Source organism: Dromaius novaehollandiae, chromosome Z, assembly GCF_036370855.1.
Source record: "Dromaius novaehollandiae isolate bDroNov1 chromosome Z, bDroNov1.hap1, whole genome shotgun sequence".
Lineage (NCBI taxonomy): Eukaryota > Metazoa > Chordata > Aves > Casuariiformes > Dromaiidae > Dromaius > Dromaius novaehollandiae.
Genome location: NC_088132.1, coordinates 74112681 through 74135716, shown reverse-complemented (window position 1 = coordinate 74135716; position 23036 = coordinate 74112681). Strand labels below are relative to the sequence as shown.

At 55.7% G+C, this 23036-nt stretch overlaps 1 protein-coding gene across 2 annotated transcripts in view; it reads left to right on the top strand.

Annotated features, from left to right (window-relative positions):
- The window catches only part of LOC135324848 (ciliary neurotrophic factor receptor subunit alpha), a 347194-nt gene that overhangs the window by 297248 nt on the left and 26910 nt on the right, over positions 1-23036 (top strand). For both annotated transcript variants that reach the window (XM_064501838.1, XM_064501837.1), the window contains one exon: positions 22216-22333. In XM_064501838.1, the coding sequence (XP_064357908.1) occupies positions 22216-22333 (118 nt within the window). The remainder of the gene's footprint in view (positions 1-22215; positions 22334-23036) is intronic.

Genomic DNA, 23036 nt, shown 5'->3' with positions numbered 1-23036 from the left:
CCGGGTGCCCAGAAGCACTTACCTCCCTTAATGGCGGGGCAGAGACTCCCAGACCGGCCCATTAGGAGCTGCCTGCCTGGGCGCTCCAGGGGGATCGGGGTGGCACAAAGCGCTCTGCAAGCTTCGGGAGCAACTGGGCCATGGTGATGCTGGTTCCAGCACCAGCTCTGGGCATGGAGGGTGCAGGAGGCCAGGAGCTGCTGGGCAGGGAGATGTGTTGAAGGTTTGGGGCGAGAGCTGAAGCCCTCTCCTGCGGTGCTTACACGCAGGTGAGCAGTCCTTCCTCCGACGCTCAGACCTGGTGGAACTGGGGTGGTTGGTGGGGGCTCTCACAGAGGGAGGCAAGCGAGAAGTTAGCTGAGCCAGTGCATGGCCACCTCCTCTCTGGAGACAGAAAAGCCCAGGTTAATTCATCTCCTGCGTCTTTTTTAAACCATCTGGCCCCACCAGAAGCGAGAAGAGCCATGCACCTCCCGGGGAAACCATGTGTGCACAGTTGGACATTGTGCAATGCTGACCTGTGTGCTTCGAGGGGACCGCCTCGCTGCCCGCGATGCTCTGAGCAGCTCTGAGCATTCACAGGCTTGTGATGCCCTCTGTCACTGTGCTGCTGGCTGGGAGCCGTGGGACACGCTCCCCTCCGAGGCAAGCGAGCCCTGTCTGCAAGCCGGCAGCTGCTGTGAGACGCAATCCGGAGCTAGCAGCGGCAGGAGGAGCTGGCTTGCCTCTTGCTAGGAGGGGGCCAAGGCATGTTCACCTACCGCTCTGGCAGCCGTCCTTGCTTTGCATGAAAGAGGCACTTTGATTGCTGACATCTGTAGACAATCAGATAAGAATTAGAGTTATTCCTCTCGGCATAAATGGTATTTCTAATCTCATAATCCCTTAATATTGTTCTCACCAGGATGTGGCTGCTGCTAATCCCTGAAAGTTTGTTCTCTGGCAAGTTTAAGGGAAGCCAGTGGGGTGAGAGGAGGAGGAGGGGTTGGCTGCTTGTCCTCCCTATGCTCTGAGGATCCCTCCCGGGTGTGAAGCATGCACAGAGGAGCCCGTTGCTCAGCAGCTCCTCCTGCCAGCCTGGGGATGTTGGCTCTGAAGCAGAGGTGTTTGCAGAGCCCATTAAGTGCTGCTGCGGGAGCCCACGCGGTTCTCTGCCCAGGTCCCTCCGCTTGCTGTGCAACAGCATGAAGCTCGGCCAGTGTTTTGCTGCTTTCCAGAGAGACTGATCCCAAGAAACTTAAAGAAAATCCAGGACCTTTACTTACCTGTTGGAGAGATGCAGTGAGGACAGCATCCCCCCGCATGGGACTGCAAAGGACACCTGGAGTTGCAAAGGTTACTCCTTACCCTCCCAGGGGGCACAGTCCTGATGTGACACACTGGATACAGATGTGTCTCCATCCAGCAGCCCATCGCAGCTTTCCCTCTTGGCCACCTCACAGGCAGGACCGAGGCGGGAAGGGGGTTGGAAACCACACACCGTGCACCCAGAGGAGATGGGGAGCAGCGTTCCCTGCAGCCTCGCTGCTCTCCCCTTCCTCTTTGCAAGCTGGTAACTGCGCTCACTGCACAGGAAAATGCCATTTTTCAGGAAGATTTCTGAGGTGTTTGCCAAGAGAGGGAGAATTAATGGGTTTTGCAGCTCACTGGCAGCTTTGGCAAAATGCCCTGGAAGTCGGAGGCAGCTGAAGATTTTTTTGGTGAATCAGGAAGTTGGAGAATGAAGTGTTTGGGTTCAAGACATGGGGTTGAAGGGTGTGTTTTGATTTTTCTTTTTGCTTGTTTTATTCCTGTTTGCTGAGATTTGCATTTTAATGAACTCGGAGGGAGTTCCAAAAGGAAAAATCAAAAAAACCTGCAAAAATGGAAACTCAACCCTTCATTTCAAAACACCACAAGCAAAAACATTGCTGCTGCTGCGCTTCCTTTTGAAGTGAACGGCAGCAAAGCGGGCAGGAACATGCGAAACCCTCCAGTGTGGCCGGATCCGTGGCAGAGGGCAGGCTGCTCTGCACTCCCAGCGCTGTGCGGGCTGCGGTGCAAATCCTTCCCCACCACGGAGGTGTTTTCTTTGCAACATGGGAGAAAATTGCAAGAACCCCACTGCGTTGCAGGCATCTCCTTGGCCCTGTCTCTGCAAGCTCACGCTGTTGTCCGAACTAGGTTGTATCTTCCTCGGGGCCGGGGTAGCGCAGGGAGCCAGGGCAGGAAAAGCATGTAATTCAGTTCAGGCTGCAGCATCTCCCTCGCGAGCAGATGCAGCGAGGCAGTGGTCCTGCAGAGGCTTTTTTCCCGAGGCTGGGTGGAGGAGAAATTTCTCTTTCCTGGCTCCACGGCTGCTTTGAGGGAGACGGACGGATCTGCTCCCCACCACACGGCCGTGCCTCTCTGGCTTATCATTTCCAATCCGATCAGAAACAAAACTGCTGCTGCTTAATGCTTCATTACAGGCTGTTATGCATCTCCTGCGCTGCCCAAGAGAGCAGCAAGGAGGGCTCTGCCTCTATTTAATAACTGTTTCATGGTTCCTAATTGACAGATAAAAACGCTGCTAACTCGGTTCCACCAAATGTAATGTATGGGCAGGAGCGACAGCGCCGTTTCGGAGGCCGGGCGGCAGCGCAAGCTCTGACCCATTATTTTGACATCGGGAATCCGTAACATGCCGATTTGCCGTGGCGCTGACGGGTTTATGCCTCCATCTTTCATCTGGCGCTTTTGGCTGTTAAAACACCGGGGGAGGCCTTTGCCACAGGCTTTTGGGAGCGGTAGCCAGGGTAGCTGGGGCAACCGTCCTCCTGGCAGGAGACCGCCCGGAGCTTCCTGGAGGGGCTCCGCAGTGGGGCCAAGGACAGTGCTTTGCAGCAAGGGTTGGCCAGACGGACCACTGTGTGTCCTTGGGGGACTGTTCTCGATCACCTCAGGGTCCTGCCTGGCCCGTAGCCCCGGTGGTGTCACCCCATGGCCGTCAGGCTGAGCCGAGCATCCTGCCCGTAGCCAGGAAAGATTAGCTGGAGCTTTCAGATTTAATAGAGAAGCATCCGTATTCATGTGGATGAAGCAGGAAAGGGTTTATTCTGGTGAATTCACTGATGCCGCGAATCCAGCATGCTTCGCTGCGCGCTGCATATTTAGCAGAATAGCATCATTCTCCAGGGATTTGTGCTGCCCTTTTCTACTGACTCAGGTGACCGAGCGACCCGGAGTCCTTCCACGCTCGGCGGTGAGAAATGCCAGGCGGAGACACCCCTGCTCTCCCCAGAGATGCACACGCGGTCACACAGCCGGGAGCGGGAGCCCGGGATACGCAAACAGCAGCACCGAGCGTCACAGGGGCAGCATGCAAAAGCCTCACGTCTGCCTCAAAACCTGCCGTTAAATCAAACATTTTGGGGGGGGGGGGGAGAGATGCTTCATGGGTTCCTGCGTGGGGCTGGCACCTTCCCAAGTTTTGGGGAATGAGACTTCTCACGGATTTGTCCCCCCGGCGTGGTGGCTACCAACTTAAATACACCTCTCGGGGGTATTTGAAGGGGCCAAATCGCACCCTGAGAGCTGTGATAAAAGCATTGGCCGGCCCAGGTGTCATAGGCACAGCTGTGAGGACCAGAAGGAGGAGTCAGACCCGGGGACCTGCAGAAATCCTTGAAGTTTAATTCTCGCAGCCAGCAGTGCAGGGGCGACAGGACTCTCAGGTCGAGGAGGTGTGCGGCCAGGGGGTGACAGAGATCAGTAGCCACGATAAAGGGGAAGAAAGCTTCACCACCCAGTTTGACCTGTGCACGGGAAACTTGCAGCTTTCCCCAAGTTGTGCTTTCCCCAAGTCATCCCCAAAGTGCAGCGGCTGCGGAGGAGAAACGAGGGAGGTGGAGTTGCAAAGGAAAAGAAGAAGCGTCGAGTGCCCATAGCTCTGTGCAGAGCCAAGCAAATCTGATTGCGGCTGAAGTGATCCTGGGAGAGGAGAGAGGTTATTGGTAGTGAGCGCTTCAGGGATAGCATGGAAGATACTGATTTAAATAAAAATCATCATAACGGCGGCTCTAACAGGACCCTGTGGGTCACTTGGATGAGAATCAGAGGCAGCAGAGCTCCAGCGCTGGCACAGTTTGAATGTTTTGTAGCTGGATACCACGCTGGAGAGCCAGGGCTCCTGCTGCCCTCCTGAGCCAGCCGGGATGAGAAACCAGTGGGGTGTGTGGAGCCAAGTGACAAGCCGCTGAAATGGCCAGCAGCCCTGAGGGCAGCGTGGGGCTACCCAGCTTCGGCCTCTGACCACCCTGGGCAGGAGCTGAGGAACTCCCTGAGGTCCACGGAGAGTGGCCAGGCTGCAAGGAGCAGCTGATTTCAGAGTGCTGCCCAAGAAACGCCCTGTGTCCTCATCCCCTTCCCTGCTCTGCATCACCCTCCGGAGGGGTCCACTCACCCTCACGGGCTGCAAAAGGGGCAAGAGCAAAGTGCTGTGCCCCACGGGCGCTGCGAGGGGGATGCACCGCATCCCAGGCTGCCATCACTCCCGAGGACAAGCCTTTTGCAGGGAGCTGCAGTGCCAGCAGATTGGTGTCTGTGATCTCGGCGAGCTGGGAGGCAGCGTTGGAGGCTGTATTCCTGCCGCGCAAGTCAGCCACCTTCCTCCGGAGGGTCACTGAACCACCGCGGGGCCTCAGTGGACTGCAGCGGCGACACTTCCAGTGATTAACTGCCTCGCGGAGGCTCAGTTTGGGCGGACGAGGCTAAGAGGCTCCTACCAGCCAGGAATGGCCACAGCTGCTGGTCCGTGGGAAAGCAGGACGGTCATTTCTTGGCCAGTCTTCCCACCAAGAGTCCATTTACAAGGGGGGTATGAAGGAGCAATAAAATGTTACTAGATATCTCAATAGGCAGTTAATCGATTGCTATAGATTTTGCTGTTAGGGAGTCCCACAGATCAGTGCAGCTCCTTATCGCTGTCTGTAACCCTTTTGCCGCATTACAGCCGGCTGCAACACTAACAGCTCTGGTCATGGTATGATGTCACGTCATGCCATATTATCTGAAAATAAGGAAGTGATGCAAGGTAATAGCTGAGCGGTCAAGATAAAATGAATCTCAGCATGCGATCCCAAATCAAAAGAGTTTCTCCACTCAGGGAACTTTTCTGCTTGAAGTTTTTGTTTGAATTTTTTTTTTTCCTAAATGGGAGTTTCTCCCCAATCACTTTGCTTCCTTGGGAATGTGGCTTTGGCCAAAATGGCATTCTGCAGCCAGGACCTGGAGCGCAGACAGCGCAGGCTGTGCCGAGATCTCTTGGTGAGACAAAACCTCTGTCACCCAGCACATTCCTGTCCAAGGGAACTTAAAACGTGCGGAGCAGCTCCCTCTGCAAGGATACAGCCGTCCACCTGATGTTTGTGTTGAGTGGCTGTAGCGAGCACAAGGCCCATCCAGAGCGTTCAGGCTTCATTGCAGCAGGTGAGCGGAGGTACCGATTCAGTCCGGATCCTGCCCTGGAGGCTGTTGCGGGAGTGTTAAAGTGCCGAGTCCCCACCATCAACAAGAGCTCACCGAGGAGCGGCGTGGTGCACGGTGCGGATGGGCAAACCCGCCCGTTCGATGTGGCCACGGATATCGCCGCTCCTAGGAGCGGGCCGACACCGGGAGCTGCAGCTGCGTGTCCCCGGTGCCCCGTGCAGGGTTCCCACTCCGTGCTGCTTGGGTTTCCCATCCAGGCAAACCGTGTGCATATTTTCTCCAAGCCCAGGCCACCTCCTTTGCAGGAGAGCAGCTCCCCGCGCGGTGCTGCTGGCGTTTTGCGCATTGGGAAGCGGAGGCCGGTTGAGTGCATTGCAGTGAACACCCACTCCTGCCGTCCGCTCCCTGCCAGCGCTGCAGGATCACGGCGCGATGCCACGCTGCTCCGTGCCAGGGGGATCACCTGCTCCGAGACATCCAGCAAACACTTTGCTACCTTGTCCAAAGGCGGTTCATGGCGCGGCAAAGGAAACCCTCCACTGTGCTCCAGTGTGCTGCAGAGACCATGAGGGGCTTGTTTGAACTTAAAAAAAAAACCCAGATGGGGCAAAACCTACAGGGCGGACTGGACAGCCCAGAGCAAGCAGCAAAGCCCAGCTCCCTGGTGCTGTGCAAGCCCTGCTGTCACTGCCATGAGGAGCCAGTCCGGACGTCAGGCTGCGTCCACAGCAAGGATACGGATGTTGCCAGCACTCTTAGAGGCCGGTTTGCAATGCTGAAGTACTCTGCAGGCAAAGCCACTCACGTTCAGATTGCCACTTGCCCACCTCGCGTCCTTGTTCGTTTTAATCTCCCAGCCGAAAGGAAACAATCGGCTGCTTTGCCCAACTCCGTGCCTGGGATTGCATGAGTAGCTTCTAAAAAGCTGGCTCTCCCGTGCTAGCTTGCTGCACAGAAAAGGTCGTAGGGAGCAAACTTACAGCCGAGGAGCCCGGATTTGTGCTGACAGAGTGGGGCAACAGGAGGATTAGGTCAAGCATGTGCTTTCCATCTGCACCACTAGCATCGGCCATCCTGGGTTTGCAGCCGTAGCATCCACCCTGGGCTACAAAGTCGTTTAATGGGCCGATGTTTGCCTAGCTGAGGGGCCTTCATGTGCGTAGAGAAGAGCAAATGGTGACATTCAGGGTGCTGCTCTCGCTGCAGGGTTTTGCACACATCGGAGAGTTTAGGATACTGGGGCTGCAGGTGCTCTCCCCAAAAACTGGCGCTGGCCCTGTGCCATGCAGTGAAACCACTGGCCGTAGCTGCTGTGCAAGGTGAGGGCTGCAGCCGCAGCCTCCTCTGGGCAGCCCCGGCTGAGACCCCTCTGTTTCCAGTGATGTTTTGTGCTGGGCAGAAACCCCAGGGGTGGGCAGGGGGCTGCCGGAGCCCCTTGCGGTGGTGGCAATTGATAGGAGATGTTGCTGCTGAGGACCTCGCTTCGCTGCAGCCTGCAGCATTGTCGGCGAGATGCCGCACGGTGACAGAGACCAGCCAGGCAGCCGGCCGCGGTGCGGTCCTGCACACCGACATCGGCAGAGGCAAGTGCGGAGTGGTGCCAGGTGCCCTTAAATACCCCGTCCTGCAAAAGCGCAGCCTGTGACAGCACTTTTCGGGCACTGATTTATCATCCCCTGCCAAGCAGAGCCTGAGCCCAGATGCACAAGAGCTGGGCCTGCGTCTCGAGTCTTAAATCCAGCCCCATTTCGTGCCTTGAGATGCAGCCTGCGACCGGAAAGGCTTTTGGCCATGCTAGGGGCAGCGGCCACATCTCCGGGCTAACCCGCCAGCTTGGAGGGAGCCTGCCCCCGGCTCTCCGGGGTGTGCTCCACACAGGGGCTTTGTGTGGCTTTCCTCACCGAGATATATTGGTCCAGTTCCTTTTAATAGCACCTACGTGACGTGCAGCGGGATAGACCGCTCCGGCTCCGGCGGCACATTATAAATCTCTGGGAATAAAATTAAAAAAAAAAATGCAAAGGGCCCAGAGGGTGGGGGGTGAAAAAAAGCAGAAGGGAGAAACCGTTTTCCCAGAGCCTGAAGCACTCCGGGGTGGGGAGAGTGGAAAGGCAGGGTCGTGCGCCTCGCTGGGGTAGAGTGTGCGGTTGTTTATACTGGAAATGAGTTTCTGTTTATTGCAAGCTGTGGTGGGGAGAGTGCAAAGTGGACGTAAAACAAAATGGGAAGGGTGTGGGGAAAGTCGGGGGAAGGCGGGGGGGTGCCTTTGACGAACTCCAGAAGTCATGTCCAGTAATAAATCAAGCCGGGATCTGTCCTGGGGAAGACGACCCAGAACATCTGCTCGGGCTGAGGGGAGGCTGCGCGGGCGAGGAGGGTTTCCCAGCCGTGGCTGAGTGCCGCGGTGCAGCCGGCGGTGAGGAGAAGGGGCCCCGGGCAGCTCAGCATCCCGGGTGCAAACCTTATTGCACCGTCCTCCATTTCTGCAGCCGTAGGGTGACAGGGTGGATTTTCTCCCGTTCGTTCATTCTTTGCAGCAAATACTGTCCCGGACCTCAGCTCTATGTCGCAGAGCCATGGTGCCCTTAGGTGCTGTCTGTGCTTCCCAGCCGTGGTGCCCTGCCGTGGCCGGGCTCCTGGGGGCAGCGGGAATTAGCTTGTTAATGGGGCTGACGTAGCTGCCAGTGAAATCAGAGACAAATCTCCTGATAACCCCACCGGGGCCAGCATCACATCCATTCTTTGTACGTGGCTTTGAAGGAATTAAGTGCTAAGTATTACGGTTTGACATCTGAATCCAGCTGCATTGTTGTGTGAAGCCATTGCAGATTATTGCTATAGACCAACCTTTCATATATAATCTATTGCCAGGGGTTTAGCACTTCAGAAGGGGTGACGGACGTTTGTTTTGCAGATTTAAGCATTCCCCTTCTCTTCTTCCTTTTCTTTCCTCTTCCTTGGAAAATGGATCCTATTAATCGATGCAGATGAAAACACATGCCAGTACCTTTACAACCCCTTTGGCTCACAGCAAGTGCTGCATTCAAGCTACAAACCTCCCCAAGACTCAAAGTGAAGCGCTGGAACGGGGAGGAGAGACAAAGACCATGCTTCTGCCCTCTGGGTCCTTCCCCAGTTCTTGCTTTTTCGGCCCATATTAGTGCAGAAGGCTGGAGGCACAGCCCCTGAAATGCATACGCATGCCATGACCTCACAGATTCGTCTGTGTTTCATTATGCCACATCGTGGACAAGCCGCTCTGACATAACCCCATGAGTGCTGCTACTGGAACTGCTCTTGGCCAGTGCCCAGGGACAGCTCTCTGGGTGCAGGGGCAGATCCCAGGCTGCACCCACAGTACTTCCCTCATGCAGACAAACCCCAAATCCTTCAGTACCTACTGGCTCCTCAGCTTCACCTCTGGCAGGTTCAACCCCATGCCACCCTTGGAAAGGTCAGAAATTTTGACAGCATCATGCTTCTCCACTTATGCCAGGCATGCTGCCTTCCTCCCCACGCTACCAGTGGCATGTGCACCATGGGAAGGACCTGGCTGCATTGGCCCTAAACCCAGCCTGAGCTGCTTTTTCTGCTCCAGCAGAGGATTGCAAAGTACTCCAGTAAACCCCGGACTGCTCTGTCCTCCCCCTTAAAAGCTCTGTGTTTTCTCAGCCCGTTCTTGCAGCTCTCATATGCAGCCAAGGCCTGCAGAGCTGTCCCCACTGCTTGCAGGAGAGCTAGGTGGCCTCAGCTGTTAGGTAGCCCTGCTGAGGCTGTGCAGTGAGGTTGATCACACCACCTAAGCTCCCCTAATCTCTCAGGCCCTTCCCAGCATGCTCATTTTTGTGCATGGCCAGGCAAGAGCATACCAAAGTGTTTCTCTCCTGGTATCTCACCTTGAGTGCAAGCTGGGGGTCTCGGTGCTGGGGAGAAGCTGGAGCACCGGTTCGCAGATGCCTGGCTGTGGAGGGTGCTGAGCCGGCTGCGCGTGCTGTGCCTGAGCAGCCCGTTTGCAGAGGGGACTGTTCTTCTTCTGCCTCATGGAATGGAGGAAAGAGGCATTTGCAATGCAGCAAATGGCAGCGGGCATGATGTCTGCTCCCTGCCGCAGCAGGGCTCGCACGGGCCGTGCCGCCACAGCATCCCCTCTGCCGCCAGCTGTGCATGCCAGTCCCCGAGACGGGGCAAGGCAGCTGCCCTGGCCTGGACACATGGGACTTGCTGTTCTCCCCCAGTTTTCTGTGCAGTGCTTCAGAGTGCAGCAAAATCCTCGCAGCTCCAGGAGACCCCATGGCAGGACGTGATTACTGCATGGGGTTAAAAAAGGAAAATCAAACCCAGCCCTTCGCTCTTGGTGTCCGTTTCCAATTTGCAGCAGTTCAGCTCAGTGTGAATAACCCAGTGCCTGCTACTCTGGTGGGGAGGGCAGAGAAAATGAGGGTTAAGCGAAAAATGTGAGAAATAATTGCTTATTATTTGTTCTTCTTTGGAAGCAAAATGGAGGATGCTTGAGAAGCCGCTTCTGTTTAAACAAAAAATAATCAAGAGACTGTTTGTTCCAAGGGCCGCTGGTGTGCCCCAGCCCTGCGCGCTCTATGGAGGACGCTGGCTCTTGCAGCTCTGCGTTGGGAGCAGATGGGAATGGGATGGGCTGCGTAATGTGTCCGGGTTATCCTCGCTAGGTCAAGGCCAGCAATAACTTTGCCTTGCTACTGATTTGGTGTGGATGCACTTGGGGAAACCGCATCCACTTCTGGGTGTCTTGTTATTAAAAGGTCATCGATAAAGTACAGGGACTCCAGAGGAAGAGCAGCCAAATTGATTAAAGGATTAGAAAATAGCATAAGACCTAAAGGAGAGATTAAAGGAACTAAGTGTGGTGCTTGCTGCAAAGTATAGCTGGAGGAAGCAAGAAGGGAAGAAAATGAAAACAGCCTTGCAAAGATTTTAAAGGTGACAATTAGGACGGGAGAAAACAGTTGCTGGGAGTAACTGAGCTGGTTAGTGCTCTGCACTTCATTTCACAAGTTGTCAGCTCTCTTACGTCTGCGGGGTGGGAAGGGGCTCCCCAAGCCCATAGAGCTGCTGTCACTCCCCTGACTGTGTGCACGAGGACATCCCACGGGGCTTGTTCATTGCTGCCTGCAGAGATTTAAGGAGATTTGAGGAAGTTGAGTGTCATGTTCATAAGCAAAGATACTTTTTTTAGCTCTTTTTCTTTAGGGAGGGACAGAATAATGGGACCTCCCTTAAAGACAGCTGAGTTAAGGATGCAGTTATTATTTCCAAATGCAGCGAAGTCTGGGGTTACATGGCTTGCATCGTCCCAAGGATCTCATTGCCATAAGCTAAAAAGGAGATCAGGGCCTAATTGAGGCTGAATAATAATAATAATAATAATAAAAGATATTCATAAGAAGAACAAGCATGACCAGATTCATAACAGGACAGATTTTAAGTAAGGAAGAGGATTTGGGCAAGCAAGTCTTTAAGGGTAAGAGCTAGCCTCAAAGTTTTGGGAGGAAACAAGGGGAGATGCTCCTCCTGGGACAGGTTGCCTCTGCAGCCAGCATTCCCCTTGGGGAGACACAGGAATTTTTATTTTGTTCCTGTCTTCCAAAGTTGGCAGAGCTGAAGATGCTTTCTCATGTGGCTCCTGAACTGGGCAGGAATTTCTCAGCCCAGATGAATTTTCAGGTGGCCCCATGGTTTTCTCATCCAGTGGGTGGAGCAGTATCCAGATCTCATGGACTTACAAAATGCCTGAGCCACATGACGCTCTAGGGAGCAAACATGCCATGTCGCAGCAACAGTGCAGGAGATGCCAGACCAGGTGCCCCAGATGCTTCTCAGGTCGAGGTTGATGGGCACCAGCAAAGTGGTGAAGAACCTTGCTCTCTCTTGGCATTCCTCCTGCCGAAGGAAGCCCTTTGGGTGAGCTGCAGAGCCTTGATGCTCCAAAGATAGTCTCCCTCCTCTTTCCTGCCTCTGCCCTGTGATGCTGTCAGTGCAGGAGAGGACTGAGGTCTGACTGGTGACCTGCTGTTAATGACATGTCCAAATGGTGTTTTCTCAAAGCATGAAAGATGCAGAGAGTGGGCAGTTAAAGGCTGGTGTGGAAACTCCATTTCCTGGGACGAATTAAGCATTTTCCCAAATGCGTGTGATTAATGGAACGCCTGAGCAGCCTGCACACCACTGCTAGCCAGAGCCACCCCTGGCCCCAGGACGTCCTTCTTTGTCCCCTTTCCCACCACAGTCCCATGCTGTGATTTTCTTGAGGTATATTATGCAGAAGGGTATCTGGGAAGGGCACAAGTGTGTTTGCTATAAATGATAGTAAGGCAGGCTCCCACCGGAGGGACGTGCACAGTTTGGGGTGAGAAGAGCATGGAAAGAAGCCATGTGAGGCTCATTTGGGTCGTCTGCGAGCTCTCTGCAGCTGACTCCAGCATCTCTCAGGGGATCTCTGGCTCCAGCCCAGCCATTTTCATGAGGCGTCTGGAGTTAGTTTCCAAGCTGGCATGACAGGGACGCGTGTGCACCATGGGAAGTCGCTGACGACACGAAGTTGGGCAAAGCCACCAGGGCTGTGGGGACCAGGGCTCTCGCACGCGATGGGTCGCATGGTCCCCAGGGCTGAGTAACAGGGACAGGCTATGGCTTGATCGTGCATGGAGGGAGATGTAGCAGGACTCTCCATCATAATTCAGGAGAGCTGTGCTTGGCAACGGCAGAGGAAAAGTCCCCAGGACGCGAGCCGGCGGCCTGGGGACACTGAGCTGAAGCAGCCAAACCTGGACACCATCCAGACGGCCAAATGTGGGGTGTGCTCTAGGATGAGCAAACAGCGCTCCAGCCTCCGTTGCCTGCTCAAACAGCTGGTGCGTGGGTAGATAGGTGTGCGAGGATGCACACATTCAGGTCCCGTGTCCCCACTGGATTTGAGGTGGAGCAAACAGCACGGGTTGGCCAAGGGGCTGTGGGGATGGCAGCACAGCCTGGAGTGTTTCTTCTAGAAAAACACGAGAGCTGAAAGAGGGGAGGATGGTTTTCCATAAGTACATGGGAGAGAAAAATACCAGGGAAGGAAAAGAGGTATTCCAGTGAAGGGCAGTGCTGGTGCAAGGAAAAAGTGGATGGGATTATGTATGGTTGCTAACTGCTCTTGTCAGCTCCTCCTCCTCCTGCCCGGGGAAGAGAGCAGAAGCACAAAGATAGTCCTTTCTCTCCTCTGCAGAGCCCCAAACCTCTTACTTCTTCCTCTCCGTTCCCTGCGAGGTAAGAGACCTCTCTCCCTGCAGGTCCCCCCTGCCCCTGCCTAGCGCAGAGAGCAGCCTGGAAATGAGCCGTGCAGAAGAGTGGATATATCCAGGTAGCAGCTTGGGAGGGATGAGGAGAGAAGAGGCATCTTTGGAGAGCAGCTGCTTATTACAGGCAGTCCATGCTCCCTCCACTGGGAGAGATAGCTGGTAATATTCGTGGCTAGCTTCTTGCTTGGTACATGACAAAGTGCTTGTAGCTTCCCTCCAGAGGGTCCTCCTGGATAAATATACAATTTCCAGGAGTCCTGGTGGGACAGCTTTGCTGAGGATACATGACTGCTGATGGCCTCAGTTGTGTCTGATTATACCCAGTGTTTCCCCGTCTTGTCTGTCTGCAGAGGCAGGGAGGATGGATTGCTTTTTTGCAGCCTTTAAACAAGGTGATGGAGGGGCCAGGGGCATTGCAGGGTGCAGATCATACAGCGGTTTTGTGCCTTGAGCTGGAGAGGGAAAAGAGGGCGAAGGGGATGTGTGCTCGGTGCTATACGGAGCCAGCGGCTCCTAAAAGGCTGCGAGATGCCTGGCAGGTGTCCCAACGCTTCAGAACCAGGGAAGCAGATACCTGCCCGAGCAGATAGACGGAGGAGTCCTCAGAAATCCCATCTCAAATGATAATGCCTCTGTTAAAACCCCACTGCCCCCTGCTCGGTACACCGAGCCCCAAGGAGAGCGGGCAGAACTGGTGCACTTTCGCAGCCCCCGGGCAAACTCTCCTTGCTCGGGGCATGCGGTCAGGCCAGCCTAGCATGGCTGGGAAGTCGTGCCTTGTTATCACCCCCTTAGCAAGAGGCCGGTGTGGACTCTGGCCAGATCAGGGTGCAATGCAAGGAACCGTGTTCGTATGCTGTGGCCAGCATCGTGCCCTGGGATACAGACTGTTGCAAAAGATACAGTGAAGGGGTGAATCCGTACCCCTGCTGAAAGCAGAGGAGTTGCTTCTCGCGGCCCAGCCAGGCTGGGGTAGGCACTGCCTGTGTGCATGGCGGCTGGGCTGCTCCCAGTTCGGACATCGCTCTCTCCTGATAGAGAAGCTCTTCCAGCTCTTCCAGCTGCCCTCCTGGTGGGAATTTTCAGGGCTCTGGACAGATTCACTGTTTCCAGGGCTGCCTGTTGCTCAGAGCTGGTGCTGGAGACCAGGCATGGCAGAAACCAAATGCTTTGGAGCAGTTTTGGGCTGCTGATCCTCCAAACCTTTTATCAAGGGGTACCAAGAGAGACAACTCTTCTTGCGAGGAGCTCAGGGCTGCAGGGACGTGCTATCCATCCCCGAGCAGCCCTTGGACGCACCGGGCAGGGACACAGTCTCCATCCCCGAGCAGCCCTTGGCCCCGTTCGCCGGCACCTCCCTCTGGGTGCTAAACAGCCCCTCTCCCAGTGTTGCTCCTCAGGTCTCGAGGAACTGGACGGAGGCCCAGCACGCTCATTCCCACAGGCTACCGAGCAGCTGGTAACGAGGTTTGGTCATTACTGCCCCGGGCTATGTGCGAACCAGTGACCTGGCTCTGAAATGCTTTGTGTTACATGCAAATATCATCACAGAGGTGTTAGGGGAGGAAAACTGGCCTGCACGTGAACTCCCCGGGCTGGAGAGCAAATCCCAGCGCTGTGAAGGGCTTTTTGTGCCCCGCGCGCTTTCCTCGCTCCCGTGCCCGGCCATTTTGGCCCGCCCAGGTCTGTCCCTCGCGAGTGTGCAGCACCGTGCACCAAGGGCTGTGTCCGTGTCCGAGGTCTCGCAACGCTACTGTTATACATGAAACTATGATCAGCTGCTGTAACAGGGACACAGAGTAGCTGAGCTGGCTTCCCTGCTGTTGTGCCGGCTCCAAGTCGAAACAGCTGCATTTGGTTTGGTTAAATGTTTTATTTACTCCCAATTATCCCAGATAACAGATTTGCTTTCCTTTGTTCAATATTTAATACTGTTTCGAAGCAAAGCTGCTCTTCGGTTTCCGATGGAGGAAGGGCCTGTTCAGAGTGGCTGTCTGCCTTCGCAGAGTCAGGGACGTTCCCTGTGCCAGGTGGCTCCTGCCGTAGACACTCGCCTCCAACATGTTGTCCTTCAGGATCCCTCCTTCCACCACCGGCATCCTCTGGCGGTGCTCTCCAGGATCCCGCTCTTCTGCAACGGGGCAAACAGCAGCCCCTGCTGCCCTGTGCCTGGCTCTGCGGCAAGGAACCTGGTCTCCAAGACCACTGAGCAGCACACAAGGGTGGTCTGCCGTGGGCATAGGATGGCTTCGGCTAGCCCTGCCTAAATCGCCTTCCCCCAGCATCCCGCACCTCAGAGAGCACCTCCGAAGGGGGCTGCTGCGTTAGCCGGCCATGCGGCATCCTTTGCCCCTGGTAGCCCGAGCCCCTCTCACTGCCTTGCTCTTCCCTCGCGGCTTCGCCCGACTCTTCTGCTAGTTCCTCGGAGGCTCAAGAGCCGCTGGATTTGAAGAGCTCCTCCGTTGCGTGGTGAATAGCATGGCCTCGGTCAGCACAGGGAGAAGCAAACTCCAGCAGTCCTATTATCGCGCAGACCTGCTGAGAGGTGGCATTTAGGGCTAGGAGTTTGCACTGAGATTTGTGCTTAAAGCAGGGCTCTAAACTCTGTGCTGTGCGTGAGTAATGCTGCGCGTCTGTCCCCCAAATTTACAGCGCTGCCTCTCAACGCGTGTGCTGGATTTTCTGCAAGGGAAATGAGAAAATCCATAGCTTGGTTTACGAGCCCTAATCAGTTTAAAACAGGGCCTTTAAGAAATTTATCTTTTGCTGAGTCCACCCTTTTATTCGGCTCCTTCTGGGGAATAAATTCTTGCTTGTTGAGGCTGGGGAACTGACTCCTGCCTCGCGGGGGGGACTTCGCTTACAGCTGCTGTGGCCCCCCCCCCAGGCTGGCTGCCCCACTAAGGGGCTTCGTGGTCCTCCAGACTCCGTCACCGTTGTGTTCCCAGCTCCAGCTTCAGCAGGAAAGTGATGTCTCACTCAAACCTGAGCAGAGGGTCCCCACATGGAGCACGGGCACAGTGTCCCTGGCCTGACTCAGGAGATCCCAGGGGAGAGCAGCTGGGAGCTTTTGTGCACACACCAATGCTGCTGCACGAGGGCTGCAGGGCTGGGCTGGGACCTGGGCTCACCCAGAAGGTCCATTGGGGATGAGCCCGTCACTTCCAGAGTTCATATCCTCCTGTGTTCTTGGGCTCTCAAATTCTCTCTCGGGTGACATTTGCCACATTCATTTATATATATTAAAAAAAAAAAAAAAAAGCTTGCAAAATCCCTCTTGAAAAAGCAGCAGTTATAAACACAAGTTTCTGGAGTGCAGCCCAAGCCCTTGCAGAAACGCTGACCGACATCGCCTGGCCTCCCGTACTGCTGCAGCCTTGTCCGTTGCGTGCTGGGGCTCTGCACCCTCACCGAGCCCTCGCCCTCCTGGCCGGACCCCTGTCCCGAGAACAGCCTGGATGAGGAGTAGCAGAGCAGAGACAAGAAAAATTGGAGTTTCACTTTCTTCCGTGTCTCCAGTTCTGCACGGCTACATCCCAATGTTTGGGGCCACGCAAGGGACCGTCCCTGACCACAGTCTTCCTGCCACCAGCACGGGAGCTTCCAAGCAGAAGGTGCTGTCAGGTGGACAGATGCTCCCCTTATCTGCCAGGCAATGGAAATATGATTTATTCATAGGGTTTTTTTGTTGTTGTTTCCTACCAGCCTGTTGTACACAGGCAATTTTAGAAAAGCTGCATTAGATAAATAAAAGATTGTGTTTGCAGCCGGTGTTACAGTGGAGGACAGGGACAGCAGTGGGGTGTGTGCGTAACAAAAGGATCTGTGTAGATGTGTGCGCAGATGTGCTCGACGTGCTGCTTTTGCACAGAGCAGTGACACCTCCGTGCAGATGTGTTACGCGCCCCAGCGTTCAGGGCTGGCCTCAAGCCCGAGGTCGATCCTGGTTATGCCCTCCAGCATCTGCAACTTCTTTCAGCTGCTTGGATGCATTTCCACCCAATGGCACGTGCTCGCGGCCTTCAAACGTGCAAGGGAGCCCTGCAAAGAAGGGGATGCCTGGTCGCTGTGGCTGTGGAGGAGAGCGAGTTGTCCGGGGCTACAACCAAGAACGTCCCTGTGGCGATGCTCTGAAATCAGTCACGGGGTGAGAAGATGGGAAGCTTTACCAGCATGTTAGGTCCAGGCGGGACACGGGGCACTGATTCTGCCCTGCAAGAGGATGGTAGCAACGTCACCGAAGCGGACATCTGGCAGGAGAGCAGCCTCGGCCAGCTTCAGGGTCGTCCCCCGCATGGGGGGAGCCTGCGCGCGTGCGCACACGCATGCAGGGTAGCAAGCGTCTGTAGCTCTGGAGCGAGTACTCGATGCTGTCATGGGCTCTGGAGGTTTTATTGGCACGTGTTTGGGATGATGAGTTATGCAGGTCATCCCGTGAGCGCACTCTAAAATCGGTATCCCTCATCAGCCCAGGGCCTGAATGTGCCCCAAGTGAAACAGAAGAAATACCTCCTACAGAAGTGTTTTAGAGGCCTCTTAAAACTTTTATTGGTACTATTTTTTTGTATCCCTCCACCTGTGGAGCAAGGCATCTTTAGTACACTCAGCCCTCAGCAGGAGAAGAAAATTATAACTGATCCATTTCAGAAACCTCTAAAAATGACCTAAAATAACTTTTCTATATATAAAAATGCCACAATTTTAATGTCCATTATCTCATGACCTAGCAGGGCTAGGAAAAGCTATTGTAGATCATTTTTAGTGGTTTCTAAAATGGATTGGTTACACTTTTTCCCTGCACAGTGGGACTCAGGGTACAAAGACAATTGGGCTTTAGAGAAGGGGAGAGAGAGAGACAAAAATCTGTCTTTGTGCCAGTGCGTCCAGGGCCGGTCTCTTCCTCGCGGACGGTTAGTTGTGCTCCCCTCAGCCGAGCGGAGAGTGCCGGCGCTGGTTAAGCAACAGCCAGTTCCGGCAAGCCAGAGACGGCGAGCAAATGGATGTAAAGCGCAGGGCACAGGGTGATGGAAAGCCAACCCTGTTCGTGCCAGAGGTCTTCAGCAGGGCGTATAGAGATGATGACCCTGGGACCAGATTTTGGTGCCTGCCTACGCTCAGCAAGTGTTGCACAGCTTGTGAGTGGCCCGGCTGCTGCGGGACGGCTCCAGTTCTGGCTTTTCTTCCCTTTGCGCTTTTGCAAGGCTTTTGCAGCAGGGCTGGTTGGAGCGCAAGCAGAGGGGGGAAGGAAGCTCAGCGGCAGCCGTGGCTTGGGCACGAAACACCGTGGGTTTGCAGCGAGGACGTCAGCAGAACACGTGGAAGAAGTGGCTTCCTGCCATGCGGGAGGTTAATAGACAGATTAGAGAGGGCAGGCGCTGTTTGCAGCCGAAGAAGAGGCGCTATGCCTAGATGGAGTTCAGCAGCTCCATGAGGTGACAGGGAAGAAAATATTTGCCAGGATTAGGGAGGCCATGTGCAGTCGGCATCCCCAGGAGAAGTGCCCCGTGCGTGCTGGGCGGCTGCAGGACAGCGGATGGCGGCGGGTGTGCTGGCTCTCATGGCCAGGCTGTCCCCAGCCTGTGGAGCTACATGTTTCTTGGGCTGTCCCCGGGGTCCGAGGGGGCTGAGAGCCAGCTGTCATCCCGGTGGCATGAAGACAGTTGGAGCTGGAGAGCAGCCAGGGTGGATTTAGTAGTCACGGTGCTTCCCGGTATGGGAAACAGGGTGCAGGCTGCCGGGGGTCTCCAGCCCCATCATCCCTCCTTCCCAGCTGTGCCAGGGATGCGCTGGCTCAGCCCACATTCCTCAGCTTGCCTTGTCCCCTCTCGGCAGCTCCCAAGCCCACCCAAGGGAGACTGCACACTCGGGGCCACTGCCCCAGGCCCTCCGCGGACCTCAGGGCAGAAAAAGCCTTTAATGCTCCCTTGATGGCTTTGTTTTCCTTAGCTGCCTTCCTTGCTCTCTCAAATGGCCTGGCAGCCTGGCCCACCTCCAAAGACAGCATTACGGCACGCAGGATCGATCGGAGCCTGCTATTTTATTTTCTCTTTAAGAACCTTTGACGGGCAGGATGAGCCGTGCTGGCGAGCTGCCGAGGGCCTTCTCCCTCGCTAACAGCATCGCCCTGGGGAGACGGGGACCCTGCTGCCAGCTCGGAGAAGGTGTGCCTCCTGGCACCACGGTGGGGACGGCTGGGCCTGCCTCTCTCCCGATGCTCCTGCACATCTGAGAAGGGCCAAGCCCCAAAAGAGGCCAAACATCTCATGAGGAACATCCAGCAAGTCCTTAGCAAAGGAGACATCACCCAGTGCCGCTGCTCTGTTTGCACACACAGACACATTCAGGGCCTGTTTCCCCGGTGCCATCGCCTGCCCGGCCGGGACACCACTGCACAGGGTCCGCCTGCTGCAGAGCACTGGGTGCTGGCCCAGACCAAAGCAGCATGATGAGGAGAGGACGTAGCCTCCCGTTTCTGCAGCCTGAAGCCCCTCCTTAGGGCTTAGGAGAGGATTTTTCCCTGGGCAGCTCCACTGGATGTGCCTGCTGTTTTCAGCACATGGGGACAGGCTAAATTGGCTGCAGCCCGCGTCCCACCATCTCTTGAGGGTTTCCTGCTGCTTATGTCCTCAGGTACCTTCTCCGCCAAGGGCGGAGGCACGGCATGGTGGCACAGGGGCAGGACAGCCACAGCGGGAGGGTGCTGCGAACACGGAGGTTAGGGGCTGCATTTGGGGCCCCCATGTCAGCTTGGTGGACCAGACCTTCAAGGCATTTGATGTGAAACTGAGGGCACTTTTGAAGGCTCCTGCTGAGTGGGAATTGGGAGGTTCCCCCTTTTCCCTGGGAAGCAAACGGGAGGCGCAAGCCTGACGCCCAGCCTCCTTGGGCAGAGGACTTCACTCGGATTGCCCAGAGCTGGATCCGGCGTTATAGCGGAGACGATGGAGATAAATTATCCTTCGATGGGCTAATTGCAGCTCAGGGGCAGGGCAGGCACTGACGAGGCAGCTTCCCAGGATGGCGCGGGTAGGGCCAGAGCCTCCCCCTTGCGGGGGGCCGTGCAAGGCTCGGGGGCTACCCCAGGGTCTCTGAAGCCTTAGCCATCCCTAGCCAGGTCCCCAGCTCCTTCCTGGTGGCCTGCAGGACGACCGAGCGCAAAAGGCGGTGTCCTCTGCTGTGCGATGGGAGAGGAGGGATGGCGGCGGGGCAGAGGCCGGTCGCAGCATCCGCAGCAGCATCGTCCCCCCGCCTGATTTGCAGCCCCCATCCCATTTCCTTGGTGCCAGGCAAGCGAGCAGTGCTGTTAGGCCACACTGCCACCACGCGGCCGCTCGCACGTTTAAGGCTGGCCCTAAATCCCCCGCACCCCTTCGCCCCTCCGAAACACCTCCCTGGGGCACCGTGACCCCCTCGTGTGCACCCCGGGAAGGGCGACGCTGCCCCGCTGCCCTGGCTCAGCCCATTGGGCAGCTCCTGGGGCAGGGCGGGTGTTAGGGGGCCGACGGCGAGGAGGAGGAGGATGGAGCTGTACCGGGGAGCAAGCCGCTGTCTCTGGCCCTGTGATTAGCTGCCCAGTTCTGCTGCGAAGAGTCTGCTTGGATAATTTAGCTGGGAGGCTCATTACCCAGGCTCTGGCCTTCGTCTGCCGTCTGAAGGCTGAAATAACCATTAGGAGGAACACACATCTCATATCAGAGCAGGCACATCTCCCTCCCTGGCCCCCCTTCCTCTCCCTGCTCAGCACCTCTGCCGTGTTTTTGTCTCCTGTTGCACGGTGTTCAGCCTGGCTCCCTCCATGAGCCATGCCGACAGCATGCTGGCAAGCCCCTGCCCGTGCCTCGGTTTCCCTACGTGGATTGCAGCAGGGTGCCGTAGCTGTAGTGATCGGGGTTTGATTTGCCATCAGGGCTCTGCTCTGCCACAGCTGAGCAAAGAAAAGCAGTCTCTGAGCGTGTTACACTGGCGAGGACTGGGCTGCATGCAAGCAAGCCGGCGAGAGAGCCGTCAGGAGACAGGCAGCTCCGCAGGCTTGGGCTCTGCACTGATGATTTGCACAGATGTGGCTGCAGAGCCCTAGAGATGTCGTGTTTTACGCTGATGTCTTGGGGCTTTGGCATACTCCCAGTGCTGCTGGCTCACCAGGGTGGCTGCCGGGGAAGGGGGAGCGAGCCCTTAGCCGACTTGCTGCACTCTTTGCTTTCTCTGACACACATGCAGAAGAGGCGTTAGGTGTTAGGTAGGTGCGCAGGACTTGGTGTTGTGCACGGCCACCACTTGCACATGGCAGCCCCAAGGGGAAATAGTTCTGGCAGGATTTCCCCACACCAAAATCCCCACAGACTGCCCCAATAGCAGCACGGTGATCTGTGAGCGCACATGGCTCTGTGGGGGTCACGACTTGCCCTCACACCCTCTGCGGGAAGAAGCTTGGTAGTGGCTCCCCTGTGTTCCTGCTCCCTGCATCCTGTGTCCAGGTACTAGGAAGAGCTGGCTTCAGCTGCAGTCCAGATATTGTTTTACCAACCTACGTGGGCAAAAGTTTATCAGCTAAAGGTATCAAGTTTCATCCTCCTGCATGCACCAGCCCTCAGCATCTCACAGACATATCCTGCAGCTCTGGCTGTGTTCCTGCAAGGATCATAGGGTGTGTTTATGTCCAGGAATGCTAAGAAGTGCAGCATGGACATTTGGTTGGGTTAAAAGCCTCTCTTCCTCTGATCTCTAGGACTTGCTGACAAGGCCAGGGACAAGCTGCTCCCTGTTGTGTGCACTTGCCCCATCTCTGGTAGCTTCTATGTCTCCTGGGTGGCAGGGTGCTGTCTCCATCCCCAGGATGGGGATGTGATGCTCTGCCTTGCTGCTGAAAGTGTGATCACCAGCAAGTCCTCCTGCAGAGCTGAATTTCCTCTGATGGTTTCAGGCTTTTCCTCCCAGTCTTGCTCTAAGTGATCCTCCTCCATCCTTTTAAGGACCTGTGGTCCTTCTGAGGTTTGTCTCACAATAAGTTTTTCACTCCCCAGAAACATGGCTGAGAAACCCATGAGCACTTTAGCTTAGCAGGGTAAAGGGAATAGGTCATGCTTGCAGTTTGAGCTGGATCTGATGGCATGTGGCAATGCCTGCTTCACTGGGAATATGCCTTCTCTTGGGTTCTGCTGGTAGATATGGGGCACGGTATCTGGACTGTGGCATCTCTCTGCTTACATTCCCATACCAGGATGCCAGCAGTGGAGGCGCAAGAGCAGCCAGCCCCAAGAACCCCTCTCACCCCGTTGCCCATCTCTGCAGCTGGATGCTTCCATCAGTTGATCAAACACAGCGTGAGCTCCGCTTGCAAGCCTCATCGCCCCAGCTTCCAGCAGTTGGGGGTGGAGGGGCATGCCATTGTTTAGGAGCTGGTGATCAACCCAAGCTCAACGAGGTCAGTAATTCTTCTTTCTCTGTTTCCTGGCAGCCCCCCCGAAGGAGCCAGTGCTGATGTGCCGGTCCAACAACTACCCAAAGGGTTTCTACTGCAGCTGGCACTTGCCCAGTCCCACCTACATCCCCAACTCCTTCAACATCTCCGTCATGTAAGTGCCTCGGTAGGGAAGGGCCAGGCTACATGCAGGGAGAGCGTTTGCCCTCCATAGGCTGGAGAAGGTCCCAAGCGGTGCTGTGAAGTCTTGGGGCACTGAGTCTGATCCAGATTCAATGTATGGGGCCGCTGTCCCCAAAGGGGCCTGGGGAAGGATGTTTCAGGGACATCCAAACTGGATGCTTGGCACTGGGGCTTTCTCCCAAGAAGGTTCCCATTCCCAGAGGGAACTGCCAAAGTCTCAGACTCCCAGGTCCACTTTCCATGCCCACGAGGTCTATCATTGCTGCACTGCCTGACTGTGGTGGAGATCACACCTGCTCTTCACTGCTCTTCAGCACATTTGGCACAGCCATGCTCCTTTCTGCTGTGTGCTGGCTGCAGGCATGCAGCAGCAATGTCCCTTCTCCAATATTGGCTGTATTATGGTGTTGCCTCTTTGCCATAGCTCATGTGGAAGGAGCCAGGTCTCTCCTTCTCAGAGGACTGGCCTCACCATCACAGCACTGCTCATGGGGAGAAAGGAGGTGGGAAGGGGGTGCAGAGTCCTCAGCCCTAAAGGCCCTGGCCACTGTTCCTAGCACATCAAAGGCAGAGCCAACCCCTATCCCAGCATGGTTTTATGCTTGTGATGGGGTGGATGGAAGAGCAGCAGGAGACATTGCCCAGGGCCAGCAGGAAGATGTTCGCCCCAGTCT